General features: G+C 36.9%; 1 protein-coding gene across 2 annotated transcripts in view; it reads right to left on the reverse strand.

The window, feature by feature from the left end:
- The window catches only part of apolpp (retinoid- and fatty-acid binding glycoprotein apolipophorin), a 39,831-nt gene extending 26,053 nt beyond the window's left edge, over positions 1 to 13,778 (reverse strand). For both annotated transcript variants that reach the window (XM_074102871.1, XM_074102870.1), the window contains exons 1-9: positions 13,601 to 13,778; positions 4,644 to 4,670; positions 3,737 to 3,933; positions 3,206 to 3,370; positions 2,612 to 2,761; positions 1,764 to 2,117; positions 962 to 1,032; positions 535 to 700; positions 29 to 211 (exon numbers count right to left, since the gene is read on the reverse strand). In XM_074102871.1, the coding sequence (XP_073958972.1) occupies positions 29 to 211; positions 535 to 700; positions 962 to 1,032; positions 1,764 to 2,117; positions 2,612 to 2,761; positions 3,206 to 3,370; positions 3,737 to 3,933; positions 4,644 to 4,670; positions 13,601 to 13,679 (1,392 nt within the window). In that variant the 5' untranslated portion in view covers positions 13,680 to 13,778. The remainder of the gene's footprint in view (positions 1 to 28; positions 212 to 534; positions 701 to 961; positions 1,033 to 1,763; positions 2,118 to 2,611; positions 2,762 to 3,205; positions 3,371 to 3,736; positions 3,934 to 4,643; positions 4,671 to 13,600) is intronic.
- Between the last annotated feature and the right edge of the window lie 9,953 nt (positions 13,779 to 23,731).

A 23,731-nucleotide genomic window follows, 5' to 3' on the forward strand; every position in this document is an offset into this window, starting at 1 on the left:
TTCAATTCAAGGTACAATAAAAACTTACATTGTCTTCCTCAAGCTTAGTCTTGGGTCTGCAGTTCTGCAGCTTAGCTCCGAGCTTGGTGCTGAGGGCGACGATGCCGTCGGACTTGCGGGTGTGGCAGAGGTGGTCACGGCAGTATGCTCCAGCCAGTGCTCCCACGCCGAGGTAAGTGTCCTTTGGGATGTTTGGGATATCCAGAAGAGACTGTGGGAAAAAGAGATGACGTTAGGCCAGTCAGTAGTTCTAGACATAGATAAATAAAATACCTTTAAAGGGAAGCACCGTGCTTTTGTCCGTCTTTTCAACTAAATGATAGATATTTTAGGTTTAATTCAAGAAACTGACACAACACTAAATAATTTTGAGTTCATTAGTATGACATTGATGAAAATTCATTTTTCGAGAATAACTGGAATAAAGTATGAAATGTAAAAAAGGGGTTATAATAAAACCGTGTTTGTTGCAAATTCTGTAGTGCATGAAACCATAGAAAATTGTGAATAAAAAGTATTTTTTCAAAAACTTACAGTTGCAGCCCTGAGCGCCTCGTTGTTGACGTGCTTGGCGTTTCCAAGGGACAAGAAGACGATCTGCTGTTCCAAGGCGTCCAGTTCCTTCTGTTTCAGGATCTGGATGGAAGCTTCAATGCTGTTGGCTGAGCCAGTTCGGAGAAGACCGTCGAGGAAGACACGCCTGCGAAGATACAGGTGACAAAGGTATTAGAAGCGATGAAAGTTTTTAAAGGGCATACTATTAGTTAACTTGAGTCTAATACTAGAGTTCTAGATGAAGTGACTACTCCAATAACCATTTTTATTTTTATGAGTTAAAAATATACTCTGTATTTTGCATGGGATAAAAAATAATAAAAAAGTATTCAAATGAGTCTACTATATAGTTGCAAGAAAGGATATACCAAAATGCCTGTGAAGATTTTATCGAGTAGGTACTTACTTTTCCAAGCTGTTGCTTTTGACGGCGTTGAAGACTTTGATGAGGTCGTCCTTATTGGTGGGTTTCAAGATCTGAAAGGAATATGCTACTGTTATCACCCAAACTATAATTAACATTTAGTCCTCAAAAGGACAGGTAGGCCACGTAAGATTTTTACCATTTTTATAACAGTTTTTACGTCAGAAAAGAAAGAAACAACACTGAAAAGTGATAATCCTTAAAGTGTGTAACTTATGAGCTAGTGAGCGGGTTTTTTTGGCAACTGTAGCAATGGTATGTTTTTATTAAGTACTTAGATACATTATTGCCTATACAAATCGATTTTTTCCATTAATTGTGATGATGATTTTTGATGAAATTTTGAACATGAAACTACCGAGTCATCATTGATCATCATCATCATCGTCATCATTTCGCCATTTAATCTATCAAATGCTTACATTTCCGAAATGTTTTATTTGCCAAACTGTTTCATTTACCAACTCTGAATTTTCTCTGAAACTATATTTATTCGGAACTGTGTTCTGTAAAAGCACTAGCTGGTACACGCGGCTTCGCCCCCGGTGTAGTTTTTTTTTTAATTTTCTAAATTTTCTTTTATAAGAACCTTCTCCAGACAATAGCAAACACAACAAAAAAAGAATTAGCGGTCCAGCCGTTCACGCATGATGCCGTGACCAAGGGAAATAGGGATTCATTATTATGTATTAAAAAAAAGATTAGAAAATACACTGAGTTTTTTTTTGCAAATGAAACATTTGGCAAACAATAATTCTGCGAAAAGGCAGAACCCGATGCTTACCCTGACAAGCTGAGCGAAGTTGCCGGCAGATTTCGAGCTAGCTTCAGAGCCGCAGGTCTTAGCGGTTTCCTTAACAGCGTTTAAAGCGGCTTGGAAGTTGCTATGATCAAGAGTCGCGCCATGAGGATTCTCGAAGATGATCGTGCGGGCTTGAGTGAAGGCTCCAGCATCAGCACCAGCGGATTTGCCTGTGAGCGTCAGCTTCGTGTGGACCTTGGAACGGGCACCGTTCTCGCCGATCGAGAACGGGCGGTACAAGTATTCCTCGGTGGCGGAGACTTTCTCCGGGACTCCGCTGAGGACCTTCGATTCTACGCTGAGGGTAGACTGTAGGATTTGGGTGTCCGTGAGTCGCTAAAACAAATCAAAATTGAAGATAAGAAAAAGCATATTAAGCATTTATAATTCTGAAAATTGACGAGCAGCAGTGACTACGTTCCATCAGGTGAACCACCTGTTCACTTTCTGCTATCATTAAAAAATTTTCTTTAACAGTTGACGAAGCATGCTGGCCGATATTAAATTTATATGTTAAAAACTAATGACGAAATTTGTCGTACAAACAACCTAATCGTGAACCAGGAACCTTTGTGCTATTAATGTCATGTTAACATCCCATACTTTTGCCAAGAAAATCATAGTGAAATTCATTATTAAATGGTCCAATTCTGGAACTTGAATAACTTTGTTCGATCATACATAAACAGTGTTATACACAGAACTTTGAACCTACATCAATCTGCGCTGTAAACTTGTTTTGTAGGACTGTATTTTTTTAGTAACTGCTTCGTTCTTTGAAATATATATAGTGTGAAAACTTAGCATTTGACTTCAAAAGTTCGACTTACAGCGTCCTCGTTGGTGATGCCGATGACAGGTCCGTTCTGGCCCTGTTCCCGATGCGTGCAGCGGGAGAGGTCACGCGAGCGGTGCACCAGCATAGCGCTGCCCTCCTGGGAGGAGGAGGCTTCCGTCGGGCACGCACCGAAGACATCCACCTGAAAGTGGAAAATATTAGTGTCGTTTTCAAAGTAAAGACTTATTGGTTTTTAGTGTTTTTGAAGATTTACTTGCATGGAAAATATCATGCCAGTAAAAATATTTTGATGACCAAATTTGTGAGTTTTGTATTAAATTACCCGGTTTGGGAAGCATTATTATAATTTTCTTTTATAACGACTATTATAAAGTACATTGCACGGAGCCAGTTTTACAATAATTGTAATTTTGTAGCACTTGAAAATTTTTGTGGTATGGGTGGCAGAAATTCAAGAATAGGGTACGGCTATATTGCGTCTCGGTCTACCAGATTACCAATTAATTTTAATTAACAATCAATCGCACAAGCTGTTTGGGATGAGTAGTAGTTTCTACAGGTCAAGGTCGAGACGCAATTTTAAAGAATGTATTCCTAAAAACGCTGATGATGAGATCATTGTTACCTGGCTGGAGGGTTTTTGTTCAGTCTGCAGCAAGGAAATGATGGCACGCTTGATGTTGAGGGAGCGGCGAGTGTCTCCCTCCTCAGCGCAAATGTCAGAACCGATGCGGCCATCTTGGAGAGTGAAGCGGACCGGCTTCTCTAGACCCGTGGGTTTGTTGTATTTCTAAGGAGGAAAATAAAGATTTTATGTGGTGGGGTAGCGTACATGAGTTTTCCTTGGTCTGTTTTTTTTTAAGTATTTTAACATAACCGTATTTATGTCTAATTTCCAACATTTTTAAAAGTGTAAAGATAGTTTAGCAAGAATAAGTAAATAAAGTGCTATTTTGGAGAGCTAATAGGTTATATTTGACAGATACATAAGATTTCGGTAGACTGCATAAAATTTACGCATGAATATTTAATATTCAAGTGTATCCATTTTGGAAATTGTTATTTTAGATTGGTCTAATATACAAGTTATTTGTGGTAAGAACCCCACTTTTTTCAACGATTACATTTAGGCTGCTAATTTCATCATGATCCTTACCTTGCCATCAGGCCCGGAGATAACCAGGTTCTGCACCCTGAGGACATGAGCGCAGTTGCCCAGAGAAGCCACGGACACCTGACCCAGGAGCTTGACGCTGGTCTCTTGCTTATCAGCACCGGTCAGATAGATCGAGACTGTGCCTTCAACGCCGTAGTTGTATTTGTGGCCGTTTAGGAACGTCGGGCTGGATGATGCTGGAAGGAAGGAAAGAATATTTAAAGTTTGGTTACGCAGAGAAAGAAAAGTTTATATTTGTGTGTGAAAGCTTAAATGACCTGAAATAATAACTTTGCTCACCCGCAACCTTATGATAGCTACGTTATGCAAAAAATGTGTGTTTGTACTGTTCGTGCAGTTCCTTCACCTCCACACTGTAAGAACACACACAAATCACACAAACCCATCTATCACCACCACACCTAACTATACTGACGCGTTCTGAACTCAACTAGAGCTCATCTTCAGAGCAACACAAGCGTTCACCATGCTACCATATATTAGTCATAAAGTCACGGGTGCGTCAAAGTAATTGTTTCAGTTCATTGATATAGACCTCGCTTGTATTTTCGGCTTTGTTTGGATTTTTTGCCCGTTTTAACTTTGAGCTCCAACTTACCGACGTTAAGTGGGGACGTGCGTGGCTTCAATCCAGATCATAGTACAAAACCGCTTTTGGTATTTTTTCATTTACGTTGGTATATAAGACACCTTAGGTACCTAATTTAATGTCTCTAATTCTAGCTAATATTTCCCGGTTCCTTGGGAATATCGCGATTTTATTGTAGTTATTGAGTTTATACGGACCCTTTATACGGACGAACTAACAAAGCGTAACTTTTTATGATAATTTTTAGAGTAATAGAAGTATACTATATAAGATAATAAATATAATAGTTGTACTTACATCCTTTGCACCCGGCATTGCATCTCTCTGTGAAAAGCAAAACAAGGACATTAACACAAATACAAATGTAAACAATAAAGTATTTAAAAATAATTAACAATTTAATGAGCTTATTACCTCAAGCAGCTTCTAATAACGATAATAATAAATATTCTTCTTATCAGCAAATTAATGATAATTTGTTGTTTGCAACTCATCTTGTATTAATAGCTTAGTGCTTATTTAACTTCTTTATAAACAAAATAAACAGAGATAAAATGAAATCTCTTAAAAAGATCTTTTCTAGTGAATCTTTGAATGAATTTGTTGTTGTAGTGCCCATAAAATACACACAATACGAATAAATTTCAGCTGCCTATATTTTACGGTTCATGAGATACATCCCTGTAACAGACATACGGACAAAGACGGAGAGTGAAACAATATTAATAGGCTTTCGTTTGTCAACTGTCCATTACGGAACCTTTAAAGTATGAAACAAAAAACGATTGCTGAATGAGACATTTACTCTCAACTGTTTCGATCACCACTGTGATTTTTTTCGCAATAACCGAAATAATTTCTTCGGTAGGATTATGACATTTTCTGTGTTTGTAAAAGTGATCATTATCATCATCTCAGCCGTAGGACGTCCACTGTTGGATGGACATAGGCCTCCCCCACAGACCTTCAGTTGTTTCGGTTTGAAGCGGCCTGTATCTACTACCTATATGAACGCCGGCTAAAAGGTGATGAAATTACAATATTACGAGTAAGTTATAACCCGGTAGTATCATAGGTAACTATACAAGTTTACATCACTGATTATCCCACTAAGAATACATACTCTGCCTTCCGCTTATCTTAACATAACATTTCCGAGAAAAGAAATAGATAACATTATCATATTTGCGTTCTATTGTGACTAAAAGGTCAAAATCGACATGCACAATGTTGCCGGATGCGGGAGGGTCATTGGTCAAGAAGTTAAAGGTCTTTTATCAATGATTCAGAACGGGATATTCCTAGATTCGATCGAGAACTAGAGAACTATACAGTAATAACTAGCCCTTAGAAACGGAGCTAATCTGCAGTGTTGAAACCCTTGCCTTCAGTCTCCTTTCATGCTGAGTGGAGACCCTTTTTGGTATCCTGCCGTGTCACCAAGTAACATAGTTTTAGTGCTAGTTATAGTCTTAGTTTTAGGTGGTACTTATGCAGCCAAAATAAACCTTTCTTTCTTTTTCTTTCTTTCAAACAATACGTGAATTATTTTGGTTCTGCTTTAATGGTAGCATTATAGCTTTCTTTGAAAACGAATTAAACAACTGCACCTTTTTTTTGGTATTTTTTTGTGTTTGTAATCGTCAGAAAAAATCCAATGTTTAAAAATGTCCATGCAAGAAATGAATCGGACTGATGATGCCTGCAAAGCAGATTTAGGGGCTGTTTTAGCATCCATTGATTAGTGTTAACTGACGGTTAAGTGTGATGCCGTCTCTATTTGTTTTGTTCGAATAGACGGAGACGGCATCACATTTAACCGTCAGTTGACAATGAATGGTGAAACAACCCCTTAGTCTACTTTTCATCATTGGTCACACCCGTGCAAAGCTGGGGTGGATGTCTAGTTCAGAATTAGTTACTGGTAGTTTCTAATAAACAAAGGATCATTCAGGTGGCCGAATAATTAACGCAACCAATCCAATTAACCCTTGTTTTCATCTGACCTAAAAATATTTTTTTAAGTAAGGTGTTTATGAATAATTGATGGAACTATTGGTTCTTATAAATATTTTTGTTTCCGAAATAAATAAAATGATTGGGCTGCACGCAATGTGCAAACATAATGTGTGTGTGGTGTCTGTTGTGTTTCGGCGTGGAGAGTAAGACAGCTGAAATTACTGGCACTTGAGGTATCCCATCCCCTCTATGGCAATTGTTGCAGGTGTCTATGGGGTGGTCTCCAAATAAATAAAAAAAAAAAAAATACCAAAAAAGCAAAAAGAAAGTAATAACAAAAAAGTCAAATATTAATCATGTTTGGAAGAATAACGGGACCGAAAATTGAAGCTCGTGAAAGAGGAAAGATACCAGCTCATGTTATTTTGTGATTTAATGTAATTTTATCAGATAGAGCCGCGATTAGATATGTAAATGATGTAAAAGGCACTGTTGAGCAAAAAGCTACTTTATCTACTAATGTGTTTTTTGGACTTGATCAACTTTAAGAAAACATTGTGTATTTGTTTACTCACAGATCAAGGTCTGGAGTGAAGAATCACATAGCAGGGATAGAGGGGCAGTCCCCCAATGGGGCACTGATCGACTAATAGGATAATTGTATGTGCTACACTCCAACTCGGGATTGGGGAATACGAGAAAATTATGGCCTACAAATAAGACAAGTTTAAATTGAGCTGTTTTTATACTGTCTTATGGTATATTGTATCGAAGCTGTGGTGGCCTAGTGGTTTGACCTATCGCCTCTCAAGCAGAGGGTCGTGGGTTCAAACCCCAGCTCGCACCTCTGAGTTTTTCGAAATTCATGTGCGGAATTACATTTGAAATTTACCACGAGCTTTGCGGTGAAGGAAAACATCGTGAGGAAACCTGCAAAAACCTGCGAAGCAATTCAATGGTGCGTGTGAAGTTCCCAATCCCAAGCCCTCTTGTTCCGAGAGGAGGTCTGTGCCCAGCAGTGGGACGTATATAGGCTGGGATGATGATGATGATGATGATATTGTATCAAGGCAATCTATAGGGTCCAGTGTCAGTCTTCGCTATGAGCATTTATTGTCTTGATTATTTTGTAGAACTCTTACATGATACAATCAAAGATCAAGACGTAAGGTTTATAGAATGAAAACTTACAGAATTAGAAAGAGACATCGCGAAAGTAGCTGGCAATGGCAACCGGTGGCTAAGAGTGGCAAGTTGTCGTTAATTGTGGCGTTTTAAAGGGGAGGCGTTTGTTCAACGGTGAACGTTTTCCAACTAACAATGATTATGAGAATAACAATTACAAAGTTGATTCTCCACGAAGTACATTTTTTTCAGCAATAAAGCATTAAAAGGCCACCGAGTTTTGGCAATTTCTTTCAACTTTGTGTGGAACTGAATGTTTCTAGAATTATAGATCAAACACGACTTCCGATCACTTGGCATTGTCCCTGCGCCCGCGCCGACGGATGCCGGGCATCGATTCGTTTAGTTGATCGTCGCTGCACTAAATTGCGTCCATACGTGATGATACCCTTCCTGTTTAGCATAATTGCCGTCTAGATTGTTCGGTTTAACAGACGAATTCTGTATGATTATAAGTTTTCATTGATCATCTTTTTTTGTATGTTATCTTCAAATTTTTCAAGGCAAATTTTAGGTACTCACTTTTAGTTTTTTCAATGATTTTAAATTTTGGTATGACTATGTTGAAATGCGAAATGTACAAACAATAAAATGTACAAATAACAAGCGGCCGAGGGCAGGAAAATATTAAAATACCAGGGTCTCGGTTCAGCATAATATAACTTCGTTGCTGTCGGATTTGAGACCCTGGGTCCTTGGGGTCCCGGCGCACAAAATTTAATTAAAGAAGTGCAAAAGCACCTGGTCGACACTACTGGAGACCAAAGGGTTGGCAGCTATCTCTCTCAACGAATCGCCATCGCCATTCAACGAGGGAATGCTGCCAGCCTCTTGGGCACCATGCCACGGGGGCCTTTTTAAGATTTAATTTAGTAGGTATTAAGTTTTTAAGTTAGGTAGTTAGTTTATATTTAAGTTTCATAATGGTTATTTTTTCTTAAATTCTTATATTTACGTGAATAAAATAGTATAATACATAAAAAAACAATAAAGTACATAATCAGCAAAAAAGCGTGCATAAAGTTACAAGAATAAACATATTTTTATACTTACTGAGCTTTTAATTGTGTTATAATATGAAATAATATTTGTAAGGGGGATGAAGAACGTGATTATTTTTAACAATATGCAACAGGGTGGAGCGTCTTCGTATAGTAAAAATATTGTCTAATCAGTCTCGAATACCTACCTCTAACCCTTTCCAACCTAGTCGAGTATGAAAAGGACAAAAACATGCATGTGCATGCAACTACGTTGAAATATCGGGAGCTCATTGAAAAAAGCGTTTGGAAATATATCGTATGTAATTTACCGCGTACCATTAAAAACTGTCATTTATGTCATGAGTTGTTCCAAATTTTCTTTTTTCTGATAAACCTACTCTTAATTAAAATTTAAGGTTGTACACTTAGGTTCATGAAACGAGCAATAATAAACCATAGCCATTTCAACTTTAAACCAAGAAAAATTGTGCAAGTTGCGATACATTGCGAGGCCGTACAGCCAAAGAGTTTGTGGTGGTCAATCGAGCGCCGCAATGTAATGCAACTTGCACGACTATAAGCTCTGACAGTGTAAGGTAAGGTGTGTACTCATACGAACACATACACGTAGATTGATATTATAACAAAACGTAACATGATAACAAGCTTCCATATTATTTTTTCTTGACTTTTCTACAACGTACTTGGATCAATGACGATGCGATACGAGTATATTTGCTACGGTACGTAGCTTCTGAGCTTAATGAGCTTCCGATATTTCACTTACTATAATATCGGGATCTCATTAAAGGTGAATTATGTCTACATCTCGTAGCAAGTCTTACCCAGAAAAGTTATTAAACTAACGTCCTTGTAAATGAACGTGTTTCTAGTGTCAACTATTTATTAATACTTGTCGAAAACAATGGAGGCGTTCGGGACGATAACGGGGTCAAGTGATAAGTCGGAGTTATCTGTTTGTCATTGTATTATCGGGTGCTTGGGCGTTACCTACTGGTCATTGTCAAGGCAATAGTTCACTTATATAAGAGGAAAATTAACAAACTTTTATCTGCGCGCTTTTATCTTGGCAGTGCTGGATAGTTAGGAGATAGCCATTTCAAATTATGACTAAAGTTCAGCTCGTCAGCTGAAGGCATCAGGCCCTTTTTGAATAAAAGTTACAAATTCTACAATAATTTATTGAATCAGGCGTTCCTTAGCGGAGGTCCATAATCAATGATCTAAAATAATTTATTTCCTCACCCGCGACCTTATGATAGGCTAAGTTTATGCAAGATATGCGTGTTAATGCAGTTCCTCCACTGTAAGAACACTCAAATATCACACAAACCCATCCATCACCAGTACCACAATACACCGACGCGTTTCGAACTCTACCAGAGCTCATCTTCAGAGCAACAAAACCGTACACCATACTACCAGATGTGAGACGTTGACCAGATGTTGCCCAACATCTGGTAGTATGGTGTACTGTGTAGCTCTGGTTGAGTTCGAAACGTGTGTGCGTAGTGTGGTGGTGGTGATAGATGGGTTTATGTGATTTGTGTGTGTTCTTACAGTGTGGAGGTGGAGGAACTGCATGAATACGCATATCTCGCATAAACTTGGCTATCATAAGGTCGCGGGTGCGCAAATAAATTATTTTAGTGCAAGTGAAACAACTTTACATAATTGTTAAGTTTCTCATACAAAAAAGTGACAATTATAATTGTAACATTTGTAACTGTTATTCAATAAGGGCGAAGTGGATATTTCGCTTTAAATTTATTTAAAAAGAAGCTTTTAATACGAAACTATTACATAGTAACTTTATTCTGAGCATTATATAGTAGCCAGGTACTCAACGATTCATCATCATCATCTCAGCCTATATATGTCCCACTGCTGGGCACAGGCCTCCTCTCAGAACAAGAGGGCTTGGGCCATAGTTCCCACGCGAGCCCAGTGCGGATTGGGAACTTCACACGCACCATTGAATTGCTTCGCAGGTTTGTGCAGGTTTCCTCACGATGTTTTCCTTCACCGCAAAGCTCGTGGTAAACTTCAAATGTAATTCCGCACATGAATTTCGAAAAACTCAGAGGTGCGAGCCGGGGTTTGAACCCACGACCCTCTGCTTGAGAGGCGATAGGTCAAACCACTAGGCCACCACGGCTTGTTACTCAACGATTAAGAAAAAAATAAAGAAATATTTTTTTATATATAAGAGGGGGAAAACGAGCATGCGGGTCCCCTGATGGGAAGCAACCACCGCCGCCCATGGACACCTGTCAATACGAGGGGTATCACATGTGCGTTGCCGGCCCTTTGAGAGACTGATAGGCTCGTTTTTAAAGATCCCTAAGTTGTACCGCTCCGGAAACACTGACCCAGGAAGCTCGCTCCATACTTAGTCGTGCGTGGAAAAAAGTTTCGCTTAAAGCGGACGGTGGTGGTATTTATAAAAAAAAAAAAATTGCCACATCATAATTACATACTTAGTTCAGTTGAGTATTAATCAAATTCATATTTTTTATATTTATTTGGGTAAAATTCGACACTAATTAAATATTATAATAACAAACAGCCAACATAAAACAAATGATAATGAACTATGTGAGTCATTATGAGACTGTAATATTCGCTACGTATAGTTGTTTGTTTTGTTTTATGTACTAACACAGAAATTATTTTATTGATGCTAACAAATTAAGACTAATTATGATCTGTGATAAATAGATGATTTTAAATACACAGAATTAGTTTTTCTTTTATGCCTTTATGCGGCTTGTACATACTAAGCATGTACAGGTTGTTTCAAATGAAACAAGAAACATCGCTTCATGAAACATTATCAAGTTAATTGATCATCTGATTATTAAGAAATTTTGAATATTTGCTTGAATTTTTCCTTTGTTCAAATTAAGTAAATGTCCTAGTGCTTGGCATGGTAATGTCCAATAGATGACATCTTGCTGTCACTTCATGACAAAGACGGGCACTCGGACTCCTTTACGTTTGCGACTGGTGTTCAAAAATGTGCAATTAATTGAAGATGTTCGTGTTTTAAACAGTCGTTATACATTAAGAAAGACTTCATAACCACGAAAGGGGCTTGGATGTTTCACTGTCTTTGTTAACGCATGTGTGATCTTTGTGTGAAGTATTGGAGCAACAGATAACAGCTGATAGCGCGGTCAAAGGGTATCCCCAGTTTATTACCACGGCTATCGGCCAGTTAGTAACAGAGGTGTCATATCGAAAATACAAATTGAGACACGTATGCACAGAAAAACCAGAAAAAGAGACCAGCGCTCGGAATCGAACCCAGATATCCTCAGCATTCTGTGCTGCCATACCCCTACACTTTGGACTACTACTAACTAACATGGGCGTACTGGAAATTGTATGACCTACAATATATTAAGCCCCATTAAGCAGGATCCCTTGCGGGTGTTTGCCCTACACACTACATATACCTTGTGTTTCAACAAGCGCGGGTGACCTAAAAAATCTGACTTGTCTCCCCCTAGGCCAGAAGCTGGGTACGCCCCTGCTAACTTAAGTTAGAAATGTAGCTTAAGAAAGTCTAGTTGCAGGCGTTTGACCTTATGAAAAGCCTATGGAATGGACTGGCCAAATAAAAAGCAGATGGACGCTCCCTAACTATTAAGGCAACTGTTAGAAATAAGTGGTGGTGGATTATGAGGAAGCATACAGACATGTATGTAAAAGATATGATTATGACCTTTGTGTCAAAAGTATAACTAATAAAGGAGAGCTGTTTTTTTTTTATTTATGGTACTTTCCTTACTTTGCTGTAGTTTAAAGTACTTACCTACTTTATATGAGTAAGTTGCTTTTAGTGAGATGCTTTAGGAGATCAATTTTTTTTTCGTGATTTTTAATAAAACATACCTCATTTTATTATCTCGAGGAAAAGATAATTGTTAAGTAATAATTTTTGGGTTTTCTTACGCATGATATGTGAATGGATATTTTTCGTGTTACTTTTTTAGACTTCGGTGTAAGTGTTCTATTTTAAAAGCCAGAATTCGCATGATTTATCCAAATGTAAAAAATCACAATAAATTAAGAAAAAGTTCGAAATGTGGAAGTTATTTTGCTAAAAACACATTTGTTTGTTTTGTTATGAGAAAAGCTTCCTTTGCAATAAATAAGCTAAAGATACAATCAAATCAAATGAAAATTTTTTTACTGCTTAAAATTATTAAGCAAAATTTTATTAGGTTAATATGAGATATTTCACTTTAACATTTTTAACACATTTTTAGGGTTCCGTACCCAAAGGATAAAAAAGGAAATCCTCTTACTAAGACTTCACTGTCCGTCCGTCCGTCTGTCGCCAGACTGTATCTCATGAACCGTGATAGTTAGTTGAAATTTTCACAGATTATGTACTCGTATAACTGTGGCCGCTATAGCAACAAATACTAAAAACAGAATAAAGTAAATATTTAAGGAGGGCTCCCATACAAGAAACGTGATTTTTTACCGTTTTTTTGCTAATGTCTAATGAATGTTTTATAGATGGCAAGGAACCCTTCGTGCGTGAGTCCGACTCGCACTTGGCCTTTTTTTAATTGGTATTTTTACACTAGAAAAAGGCTCAATAATATGAACTTCATTTATCACACGATAACAGCTTTGAAGCAGTTGATAAGCTTTTTGTAAAAACGTTATAATCATCATTCACTCTCAAACTCGTTTTTTTGTTATTTGCTTTTTACCCGCCATAATCAATTCATCATCTATAATATTAACCAGTAAAACTGAAATACTATTAGCATTAATTATAAAACTATAACTGTGTAAGTAATGATAAGAGTATCGTTTTTCTTACCAATGTAAAGTAAATTCCTTAACAAGTAAAATACCTACACTGAACCCAGGATGATTTTAACACAGACACAATTTTTTAATGCTTTGCCTTTATAATGCTTATACTGAATTTTCAACAATTATACCTACACTGAAATAAGAAGGAAATAAGAAAAAAAAGTCAAGCACTAAATTAAAAAAAATTTTTTTTTTCTTGCTATTAGAAACAAAATAAAAATCATCCCGTTTTGTATTATAAAAAAAGTAAATAAATAAACTCACCGTCAGAATACGCTGGTTTCCATAAAACGGAAAGTACTATAAGCACACTTAATATGCTCCAACTATACCTAGACCCCATGGTGGCGGGGTTTGTAAGATTACACTAATATACTCAGTCGACTGTACTTATGCTAGCAATACTTGTTGCTTCTACCTCGGCCGGAAGGTAAATGCGGCGGCAACGTCCTGCTTCTCTCTTTTATAGACAAGAGCGGCGCTGGCGCCGCGGAGACATGGAACAAAAAGCTGCCAAGCGCGTGTCGGACCATGCTCTCTGTAGAGTTCCGTACTAATATGTTTTACATAAGTCAAAGTCAAAGTCAAAATATCTTTATTCAATTTAGGCTATAACAAGCAAAAAAGTGGTAGATTTTTTCTGACATTCATAAGTGCTTTATTTGAGTACTATAAAAGAAAAGTTTAAAAATCACTTGAGTTTCCTTGGTAAAATGAAGATAACAAAATACTTAATTATGTAATTATTTCTAACATTCGTTATCTGTAATAAAGTTTTATTGACATAGTACAAACACAAATACTTAACGTTGCATTAAATGTATTTATATAAAACAGTTTTTTTTTTTAGTTTTATAAGATTCTATAATTTGCGACGTTTGTATATAAGTATAAGTACTCGTAAGTTGTGGTTGCGAAATTCGAAAACCATTTTTCTACAACTTCCTAGTATTAAAGTTTGGCATTCTTATATAAATTTGTTGACAGCATAATAACGTAACGGTAGTAAAATTCAGGTGGTCCTGCCAGGATCGCCTTTAAGTTGCAGGACTGAACTTTTCAACGGCTAATAGCATCGACTTGACACAGATACACAATACAGATATCTAGCTTGAACGGTAATGCAAGTCAACGAAAATTACATTCAGCAAAAAAAACTTTTTTTTTTGTTACTAAACATCATTTCACCGATGAAAACCTACCCAACAATACTTTACACTATGTGATAGACGAGAAATAAAACTCTACTAGTAACTCATATCTCGGGAATTATTCATGACTACTATTTATTGCTGTCATTATCTCGACGTTTTGGCCATATTGCAGCGATCGAATAAATAGTACTTAAGTATAACTAGTAGTTATATTGTAGTTATGATTCATGAGTGAGAATCGTAAAAGTTTAAAATATTCCTAAGTGTTTTTTTATTAGCTTATAGCTCCCCCTTTTTTCTTCCACTCGTCTCTACTTTTGGCTGGTTTATTTTTTTTGGCTTTTGCTTTGGTTTTTTTGTGTTTGGAATGTAAGCTTTTATAAAATTTTGTTTTATCATTCTCTGTCAAATTATAGCTTTCTATTTAGTACTTAGCCTCCCCTTTTTTCTTCCACTCGTCTCTACTTTTGGCTGGTTTATTTTTTTTTGTTTTTTGCTTTGGTTTTTTTTTAGTGTTTGGAATATAAGCTTTTATAAAATTTTGTTTTATCATTCTCGGTCAAATTATACCTTTCTATTAAGTACTTAGCCTCCTCTTTTTTCTTCCACTCGTCTCTACTTTTGGCTGGTTTATTTTTTTTGTTTTTTTGCTTTGTTTTTTTTTTAGTGTTTGGAATATAAGCTTTTATTAAATTTTGTTTAATCATTCTCTGTCAAATTATAGCTTTCTATTTAGTACTTAAAGTATCTGAGCTAAGCCACGGCCTGGCGGATAGGCATGGGGAAACTATTAAGATGCTGATAAACTTGAGCTTTCACTTGTAACAGAACATCGAGCATTCTTCGGTTTTCATCATCATCATCATCATCATCATTTAGCCGTAGGACGTCCATTGTTGGACATAGACCTCCAGTTGCTTCGGTTGGCAGCGGCTTGCATTCACCGTAAACCCGCGGCTTTAACCAGGTCATCCGTCCGTCTCGTTGGTGGACGTCCTATGCTGCGCTTGCCGATCCGCGGCCTCCATCGAGAACTTTTCAGCATCAACGGCCATCTCATCGTCGTCATCGTCGTTTTTAAATTTGTAGAACTGAACAACGAACAGAGACAAGCATAGAGCCAGTGGCGTCTACCGGAGGGCTAGACGGGGCAGTGCCCCCGGGGCCCCTAAGCTCAGGGGGCCTCTCGGACTCTGACTTTAAATGAAAAAATTAAAAAAAAATATTTCACCATAAATTAGTCAAAGTCGTCAAAGTCAAGTCAACCAGTCAAATATCTTTAGGAATAGCTATACGGAGAGTGAATGTCAAATAATCTGGGGGTTCGGAAAAACCTCTGCTGAGAAGATCCGGAAGCTCAACGAGGTATATATATATATATATTATTTTAAAACAGTTACAATATTAATTAAATGATATCTATACATCACAGTATTTAACACAACTTTATAACGAACAGCTTTATTTTTACACAGTGGTTCGCCTATTTGAAGGGATCGCTAATGCGGATCGGAATTTTTCAAATATCCCTGTCCATGATATAATCATAACTTTATAATACGCCTTTGATATTAATGGACAATAGATCTGATTTGTACCGTTTCATTTATAATGGATTAGTCAATCTAGGTGGGGACTTCCTGTTAAGTATAAAATACTTGTATTAGGACGCCCCGCTCCTCCATAGCAACAAATTGCCATATTTATACACTATAAATGACAAATCTGGAGTACGACGAATTCGGAACGATTTTAAATAGTTAAGCTGGGGCCATAGTTTATTTTTGCCCCAGCGCCTTTGGTTACCTTGCTACCTCACTACTATGAAAGCATTGCTATGAAAATGTACGCTATATTTCTACGCTTTTTTAAAAATACGGAACCCTAAAAAGGGATTAGTGCTGTTACTCATTCTTTTAAGAATAAACACCTATTAAAGAAAGATTTTGGAACAGCACAATGCTAATAATCTTTAAAAGTATAGGTTCATTAAGGTCTATAGAATCAGGTAGTTACCGTAAGGTCGGAAGGTTTTCAAATAGGTAGGTACCTCTATTATTCTACAGTGAATGCTACGAGTAAGAACCTTTTTTTTCTAAATTGTGTTTTACCAATATCCACATGATTAATACCCCCATGCGGAATGACGGCTTTCTAATGATAAGCCCCCTTATTCATAAACGACAATCAAACCTATTTTAGTTAAAATACCGCTAAAATTCGTTTGTCCTTATATGTCACTTCGACATTTGTATTTGTTAGAAAGGGACAAAGCATTTGTTAGTTAACATAGGCTTGTTAAGTTTTATGAATAAGGGGGAAGAACTTTAAGCTTTTAAAACCATTGGGAATGCGATCTTATGTAAGAACAGTCGAATGCAAAAATATTAAATTATCTAATCTTTCAAAATATGTACCAGAAACTCTTATTCCGACACATACAAGGTTACATATTTTTGAGTGGTTCGAATAGATAGGTACATATTTTTGCACTTGACAGTGATAACATTCTTAATTAACACAATTATTGTAAATACAATACAATACAATACAATTACTTTTTATTGTACACCTACACATAGCAAGCAGTACAGATAACGGGTAGGTTATGTACTACCATGCAGCCGCGGACTGACGGACAGACAGAAAGATAGACATTTATTTATTTATTGAAATAATTACATAGTATTATAGACAAGCAAAGCACTGTGAAATTCATCAAATGCAACAAGCACAACACATGACAGATGGCGATATTATAAAGATCCTTGATATGACTATGGAACTCTAAAAACTGTATATAGTCTGAAATATTAGTGCACTTTGCTTGTTGGTATACACCTCGATTCGAATTTAATGTGTTATTTTGATGATCTTTCGCTTTATCACGGGACAACTAATTCCAATTGACCTAGAGGCCCAAAATAACAGCTAAGCTTATACCGAGTGTGGCCTGTAATACGAGCAAATAATAAGAACATAGATCTTCACACCTTCGTACCTTTTTGAAAAAATCACATGGTCAAAAGTGTGCGCAGACTTTAAGGCTATTGTGCCTCCGCAAGAAGGACGGCGGCGTTTCGAGGTAGTTTCAGATTCGCGGCGTCTAAGTGCTGGAATGACATACCTCTCTATACTCGGAGTGACTAGCAGGTACACCTTTGGGCGAAAGCTTAAAGGCTATTTGTTGGCATTTCAAAAGCTATAATTCATTAATTCCTCTCCCTTCCAGCACTATTACACAAAACTCTTTTTGTTTCGGTTGTTAATTTCATGTTTCCTTTTAGCTCGCGTACCTAACGGTGTTGTATGTTTGGCAAGTGAGTGTATAATAGTTATAATTTTATGTTTATTACTAAGTTAATGTCTTCAAGCATAAATAAATAATATGTTTCATTGTTTAAATTATCTATTTATGTAGTCTTATGTATGTAATAAACTGTTGTAGTATATTTTGTAGCGGTCCGAGGGTCACCACGTGCTGGCTCAAAATCAGCGCTGGGGTGTTTATTTTAACGCTTCAGCATTATGCTGAGCCAGTGTCCTATTCACAACCGCAATGACACATACATCCTCGTCTTGTCTATTGTACTTAATACTATTGTTGTGTCTTGTGTTGTGAATACTGTATTTTTTTTGGTTCTTTTCTTTCTTTCTTTTCTTTCTTTTATCGTCCTCGTCAAACTGAACAACATTAGTTCAGCGACTTTTAAAAAGAATGAAGCCTTTTTAATACAAATTATAAATACTGCTATCAATGTACGCCATCCTAGAACACAACTGATGTCGCCTGTCACGCTACAAACATAAAGCCTTTTGCTTTACATTGCTTCCTCGAATAAACTTTAAAGTGTAATAAAAATTAAGAAACTAATTATTTTTAAAAGTCGCTGAACTAATGTTGTTCATTTTGACGGGTATGGTCTCTATGTGTTAATTATTGGCTCATATTACGGGCCACTCCCGGTATACCTACTCTACTACTCTACTATGGGTGCTCGGCAACGAATATAGACTCAAAATATACATATATTCGTATTATTTATACAAATATATATGCCCTGACCGGTGGCCGTATTGTCAAAGACTCTCACGCTCGCAATCGCATTCACCATATCTTTCTTTCCTCCTCTTATATCGTGTGACAGAAAAAAGCGGTGAAAACGATCGTGATTCCAAGTGCGTTAGACAATAAGGTCTCTCTTTTTATGACGGTGGAAGCATTCTATACCCACTGAACGTAGATATACGAGTAGTTATTATATACATATATTATAGGCATGTTAGTTTTAGTTTTGTAACTAAGGGACGCCATGCATCCCTGTATTATTATTGTTCTTTTCATGTATTTTTTCTTTAATTTTTTACTGTTATGTATATCATCATCATCATCCCAGCCTACGACGTATATACGTCCCACTGCTGGGCACAGGCCTCCTCTCAGAACAAGAGGGCTTGGGCCGTAGTTCCCACGCGGGCCCAGTGCGGATTGGGAACTTCGCACGCACCATTGAATCGCTTCGCAGGTTTGTGCAGGTTTCCTCACGATGTTTTTCTTCACCGCAAAGCTCGTGGTAAATTTCAAATGTAATTCCGCACATGAATTTCGAAAAACTCAGAGGTGCGAGCCGGGGTTCGAACCCACGACCCTCTGCTTGAGAGGCGATAGGTCAAACCACTAGGCCACCACGGCTACAGGTGTTTGCGGCCTATTGAATTCGATATCAAGCTTTATAATCAGGTTCTGTAACCACTTGGCTTATACGCGTAGTTATAGTAGTACAAACATTGCTTAATTTGGGACTAGGGCAATTGGTATAAATATTCCGCGATAATTGCTCTATTTAGATACTAGCTAAGTAATGAAAAGAAGACCCCTATCAAAGTATCTTATAGCTGCGAAATAAGTGCCATTTTCCTTTGGCTTAGAACAATTTCATTTGTTTTCCAAGTATTTTAATTAGGTTGTTTGTGTGGCACCAAATCAAATTTTTATCATCAATAACTTGAGCTTGTGTCACCGCAGGGAAGTCTCTTAGAAATTGCACGGTAAAGTGAAGCTAGCTCCTGATTCTGGAGGAATCTTAAACAGACTCCTCCAGGAACTAGGCTGGCGTGAACAGTGCTTACGGCCTGCTTACGGCCGATCATTCAAAATAAGCTTAAGAGTCGTAGAGTTACACAAAACATCCCGCTACTACTTTATTACTTAATCTTAAAACAACAATGGCGTCCCTAATTCTTTTTTTTTTTTAAATGTAAGGTTAAATTCAAATTCAAATTTCAAATGATTTATTCAGTAAATAGGCCGCAATGGGCACTTTTACACGTCATTTTTAAACTACCAACGCTTCCGGAAAGACCATCATTGCCAAGAAGAATGCGCCGCAAGAAACTTGGCAGAAGAATAAATATAATTTTCTAAAAAAACTATATTACAATTAAAGAAAAAAATACAAAATATAATTAAAAATACAGTGTCTAGTTACACTAAGTAACTATATCTAAACTATATCTCGTTCAGTGGAAGTGTAGAATGCTTCACCGTCATAAATTTTTAAATAATAATAACAATAATTTAGTTCTGAAATATAAATTTCAGGTCAAGTAACCATTAAGCTTTTGGATTTCGAAGGCAAGTTCACGTCTGCCACCCCCAAAGTTAGCTCACGTAATGATAGAGAAAGATCAAAAATCGAACAAAGATTTTCTTCGCATTTATTTTAAATATGATAGGGGGAAAACGGTCACCTGATGGACAGCACGCCGCCAAGAACCTTCACCTATTTGTAAAAATATTTAGTTTTTTTTTCAGAAAATGTTTTTTTTAGGCTTATCTTACTCAGAATGGTTTCTGCATTCGAACTTCACACAAGAAAAAATATGTGCCAAATTTTTCATCTCAGTTCGTTACATTTTTTATAAATTATTAATTTATTTGTATGGTAACGCACCCGCGGGATAATTTTCTATATAAAACTTTGGGACACTTGAAGGGTGCATAATTTTCTGCAAATGACCCATGCATCGGTGTTGTATTAGAGGTACAGATTATGATCAATTATGAAAAGAAAACTTTTACGTCTAAAATAATGTGGTGTTGAGATGGTCTCATGTGTTTTTATGGGAATCATTTCGCTTATCAAAATTTACAAAAAAAAACCTCGACATTCATTGTCATCTCAAGTTCAATATTTTTCATCACACTTGCTCGTAAACAGTGTCGTAACATGCAGGCTACCTTGGTTGCAACCCCCCAAATAAAACCCTCGACCTTAATGTGCTTGTCATGAAACCCGTGGTCGGTAAATGAGTCATTGCCTGTACTAATTTTCTTGTCATGAAGCCCAAGGTCGGTAAATGAGTCAGTGCCCGTACTGATGGTGCTGCACGCGCTGGCCCACACGCACACGCGCGTCAGGCGCATGCTGCGAGAGGGGGAGGGGGAGGGCGGCGCTGCCAAGAGCGCAGCCTAAAGTATCGCCAATATTTGGAAGAATTATATTTTTTGTTTTAGAAATATAAAATTTTACTCGTAATGTGATGAAAAATACTGTAAATCGCACGGGCGGTACTAGAATTACGAACATCGACTCATTAAAGCCCTCAGTCTTCGCCTTCGGGCTTCTAATAGACTCTCGTTCGTAATTCCTTATTTACCGCCCTTAAGACACAATGTATTATTAAAAACAACTGAACCGATTTTTATTTAACTTAGGTATCACTACAAAGAAACTAAGCTTTCACGTAATAGAACCGCATTGAAATTGGGCAATCTGTTTCAGAGTTACGATGCCACAGATAAACTTAAAACATCTCTTTTGCGTCGGAGGTTAAAGAGAATGTACTCTCGAGATATTCCCACAATTTCTAATTTATTGAATCAGGCGTTACTTTGCGGAAGTTGATATCAATGAACTAAATTAATTTCTTTGCTCACCCACGACCTTATTAGTTTATGCAAGATAATATTATGCGTGAAATAAAAATTCAAGGTAGTTTTATAATTATAACGAATAAAATTTATTAATATGTTGTGGGTAGTTTTGTTTGAGAAAAATATAGGTGGGTACTTAGGGAGTAACAGTGACAAATTAAACCGTTTATTGTGGTTTATTAGTCTAACATTTGGTAGTATGATGTACGGTTGTGTTGCTCTGAAGATGAGCTCTGGTTGAGTTCAAAACGCGTCAGTGTATTGTGGTGGTGGTTTGTGTGTTCTTACAGTGTGGAGGTGGAGGAACTGCATGAACACGCATATCTTGCATAAACTTAGCTATCATAAGGTCGCGGGTGAGCAAAGAAATTATTTTAGTTCATTCCCACAAATTCTTTTTATTAATTTCACTAATCAAAACTTAAAGTCAATAAATGTGTTTTTTTAAATATTATACATCATACCAAAGAGAAATCAAACCAGTTAAAAGGATCATTCTCAAAAAGTTCATAAACATAATTTACCACGCGCTCAAATACGAGTTCAAAACTTATTAACCCTTAAACGATAACAACATCTGGAACCAAGGTCAACATACTAATTAACTAACCTTAACACGAGTACTGCTATTCAAGAACATCCCTTAATACTTACCTATAAGTTTCTTATTATCATTCACTGTAAAACAATAGAAGTATTAGGTAGCTTTCCGACCCTCATAAGACTACCTGGTTTTAAAAACCCTAATTCGAACCATAAATTATAAAAAATGGCATTTTAGAAGCATGGCAATTCTAAAGCTTTCTTTAGAAATAATGGTTATTGGTAAAAGAATAAGTACGCTGAATCCTTTTAAGCGTAACCTATTCAATATAGCATAAGCGGAACTCTTTATAGTTTTGCTCTTTATATCTTTCCATTCATCCGTTTTTCTGCGGTTACGTTAAGTGAAAGACTGCAGTGGAGGTCAAAAATATATTTGCTCTTTAGTTAGTACCTTGTCCCTGTACGCCTTTTGACGATTTTATACAAAAGTTGAAACACAGAGTGACAGTGATAAGGTCGTAAATTGTAAAAAATATCTTTGACTTTACTAATCTTTGTATACTTAATCTAAGAAGAACTAAGAATAGTTTTATCACGGAAAATTGCATAGTTCTCGCGGTATAGGGATAAAGACGAATAATTTAATATTTGCTACAAACCAGTAGGTACGATTCCCCGCACTGCGTGTGTCACAGCTCAGTGTTCAGCTCACACGTGATAATTTTTTATTTAGTATTTTTTTTTTGGTGTGCTTTTGTAATCTTGTTACTACCTGTTTTGGGACGAATTATCTCATTTTTATAAAATAATAAAAATAAAAATAATTTATTATTAGGCGTTTAACGTCCATCAACAGGGGATCACGAAATTTGTTAGTACCAATTATTCTTATAAACTACTAGCTTTTGCCCACGGCTTCGCCCGCGTGAAATTCGGTTATCGCGCGCTGTTTCCTCGGGAATTGTGCATTTTTCCGGGATAAAAAGTAGCCTATGTCACTCTCTGGCTCATAAACTATCTCTATGCCAAAAATCACGTCGATCCGTAGCTCCGATTTGACGTGAAAGACGGACAAACATACACACAAACATACAAACACACACACTTTAACATTTAAAGCGGTTCCGAAGATTTTGCAGGTGGTAGGACCTTGTGCAAGGTCCACCCGGATTGCTACCACCATCTTGCTCGCTAATCCTGCCGTGTAGCAGCCAGCAGCCGTGTGACAGCCGGTGAAATTACTGGCACTTGAGGTATCCCATCTTAGGCCTCTAGTTTGGCAACGCATCTGCAATCAGGAGACCCACTTGCTCGTTTGCCATCCAGTCGAATAAAAAAAAAGAAGTAAATGTGGACAGGCATTAATTTTTTTTTTAGGATAGTAGCAATATGGGTATACTCGTATAATGAAAGTTAATAATTAGCCCATTTGTAAAGAAATAAGTATACTTATCTAAAACTCTCATAATGTAATTTACACTTCAATAGTCAGGACCCACTCTCAGAACTTTTGAGCTGGTCACGATTTTTAATGGATCCTGACTAATTTAGGTACATAACTAGACTACGAGATTTTTAATTTTTAGTTTTTACCCACTTATCAATTTAGTTTTTTTTTATCTACAGGTTTTTTAAATGCCATTTCGTACCTCCGCAGTATATCAAAAAGCGTATACTTTTCGTCATGTTCATTTATTGTTGTTAGCTGTTTAATAATAGTTGAATTATTATAACTAATAATACCGATAATCGTTAAGT

The sequence above is a fragment of the Choristoneura fumiferana genome, chromosome 19, assembly GCF_025370935.1.
Source record: "Choristoneura fumiferana chromosome 19, NRCan_CFum_1, whole genome shotgun sequence".
Lineage (NCBI taxonomy): Eukaryota > Metazoa > Arthropoda > Insecta > Lepidoptera > Tortricidae > Choristoneura > Choristoneura fumiferana.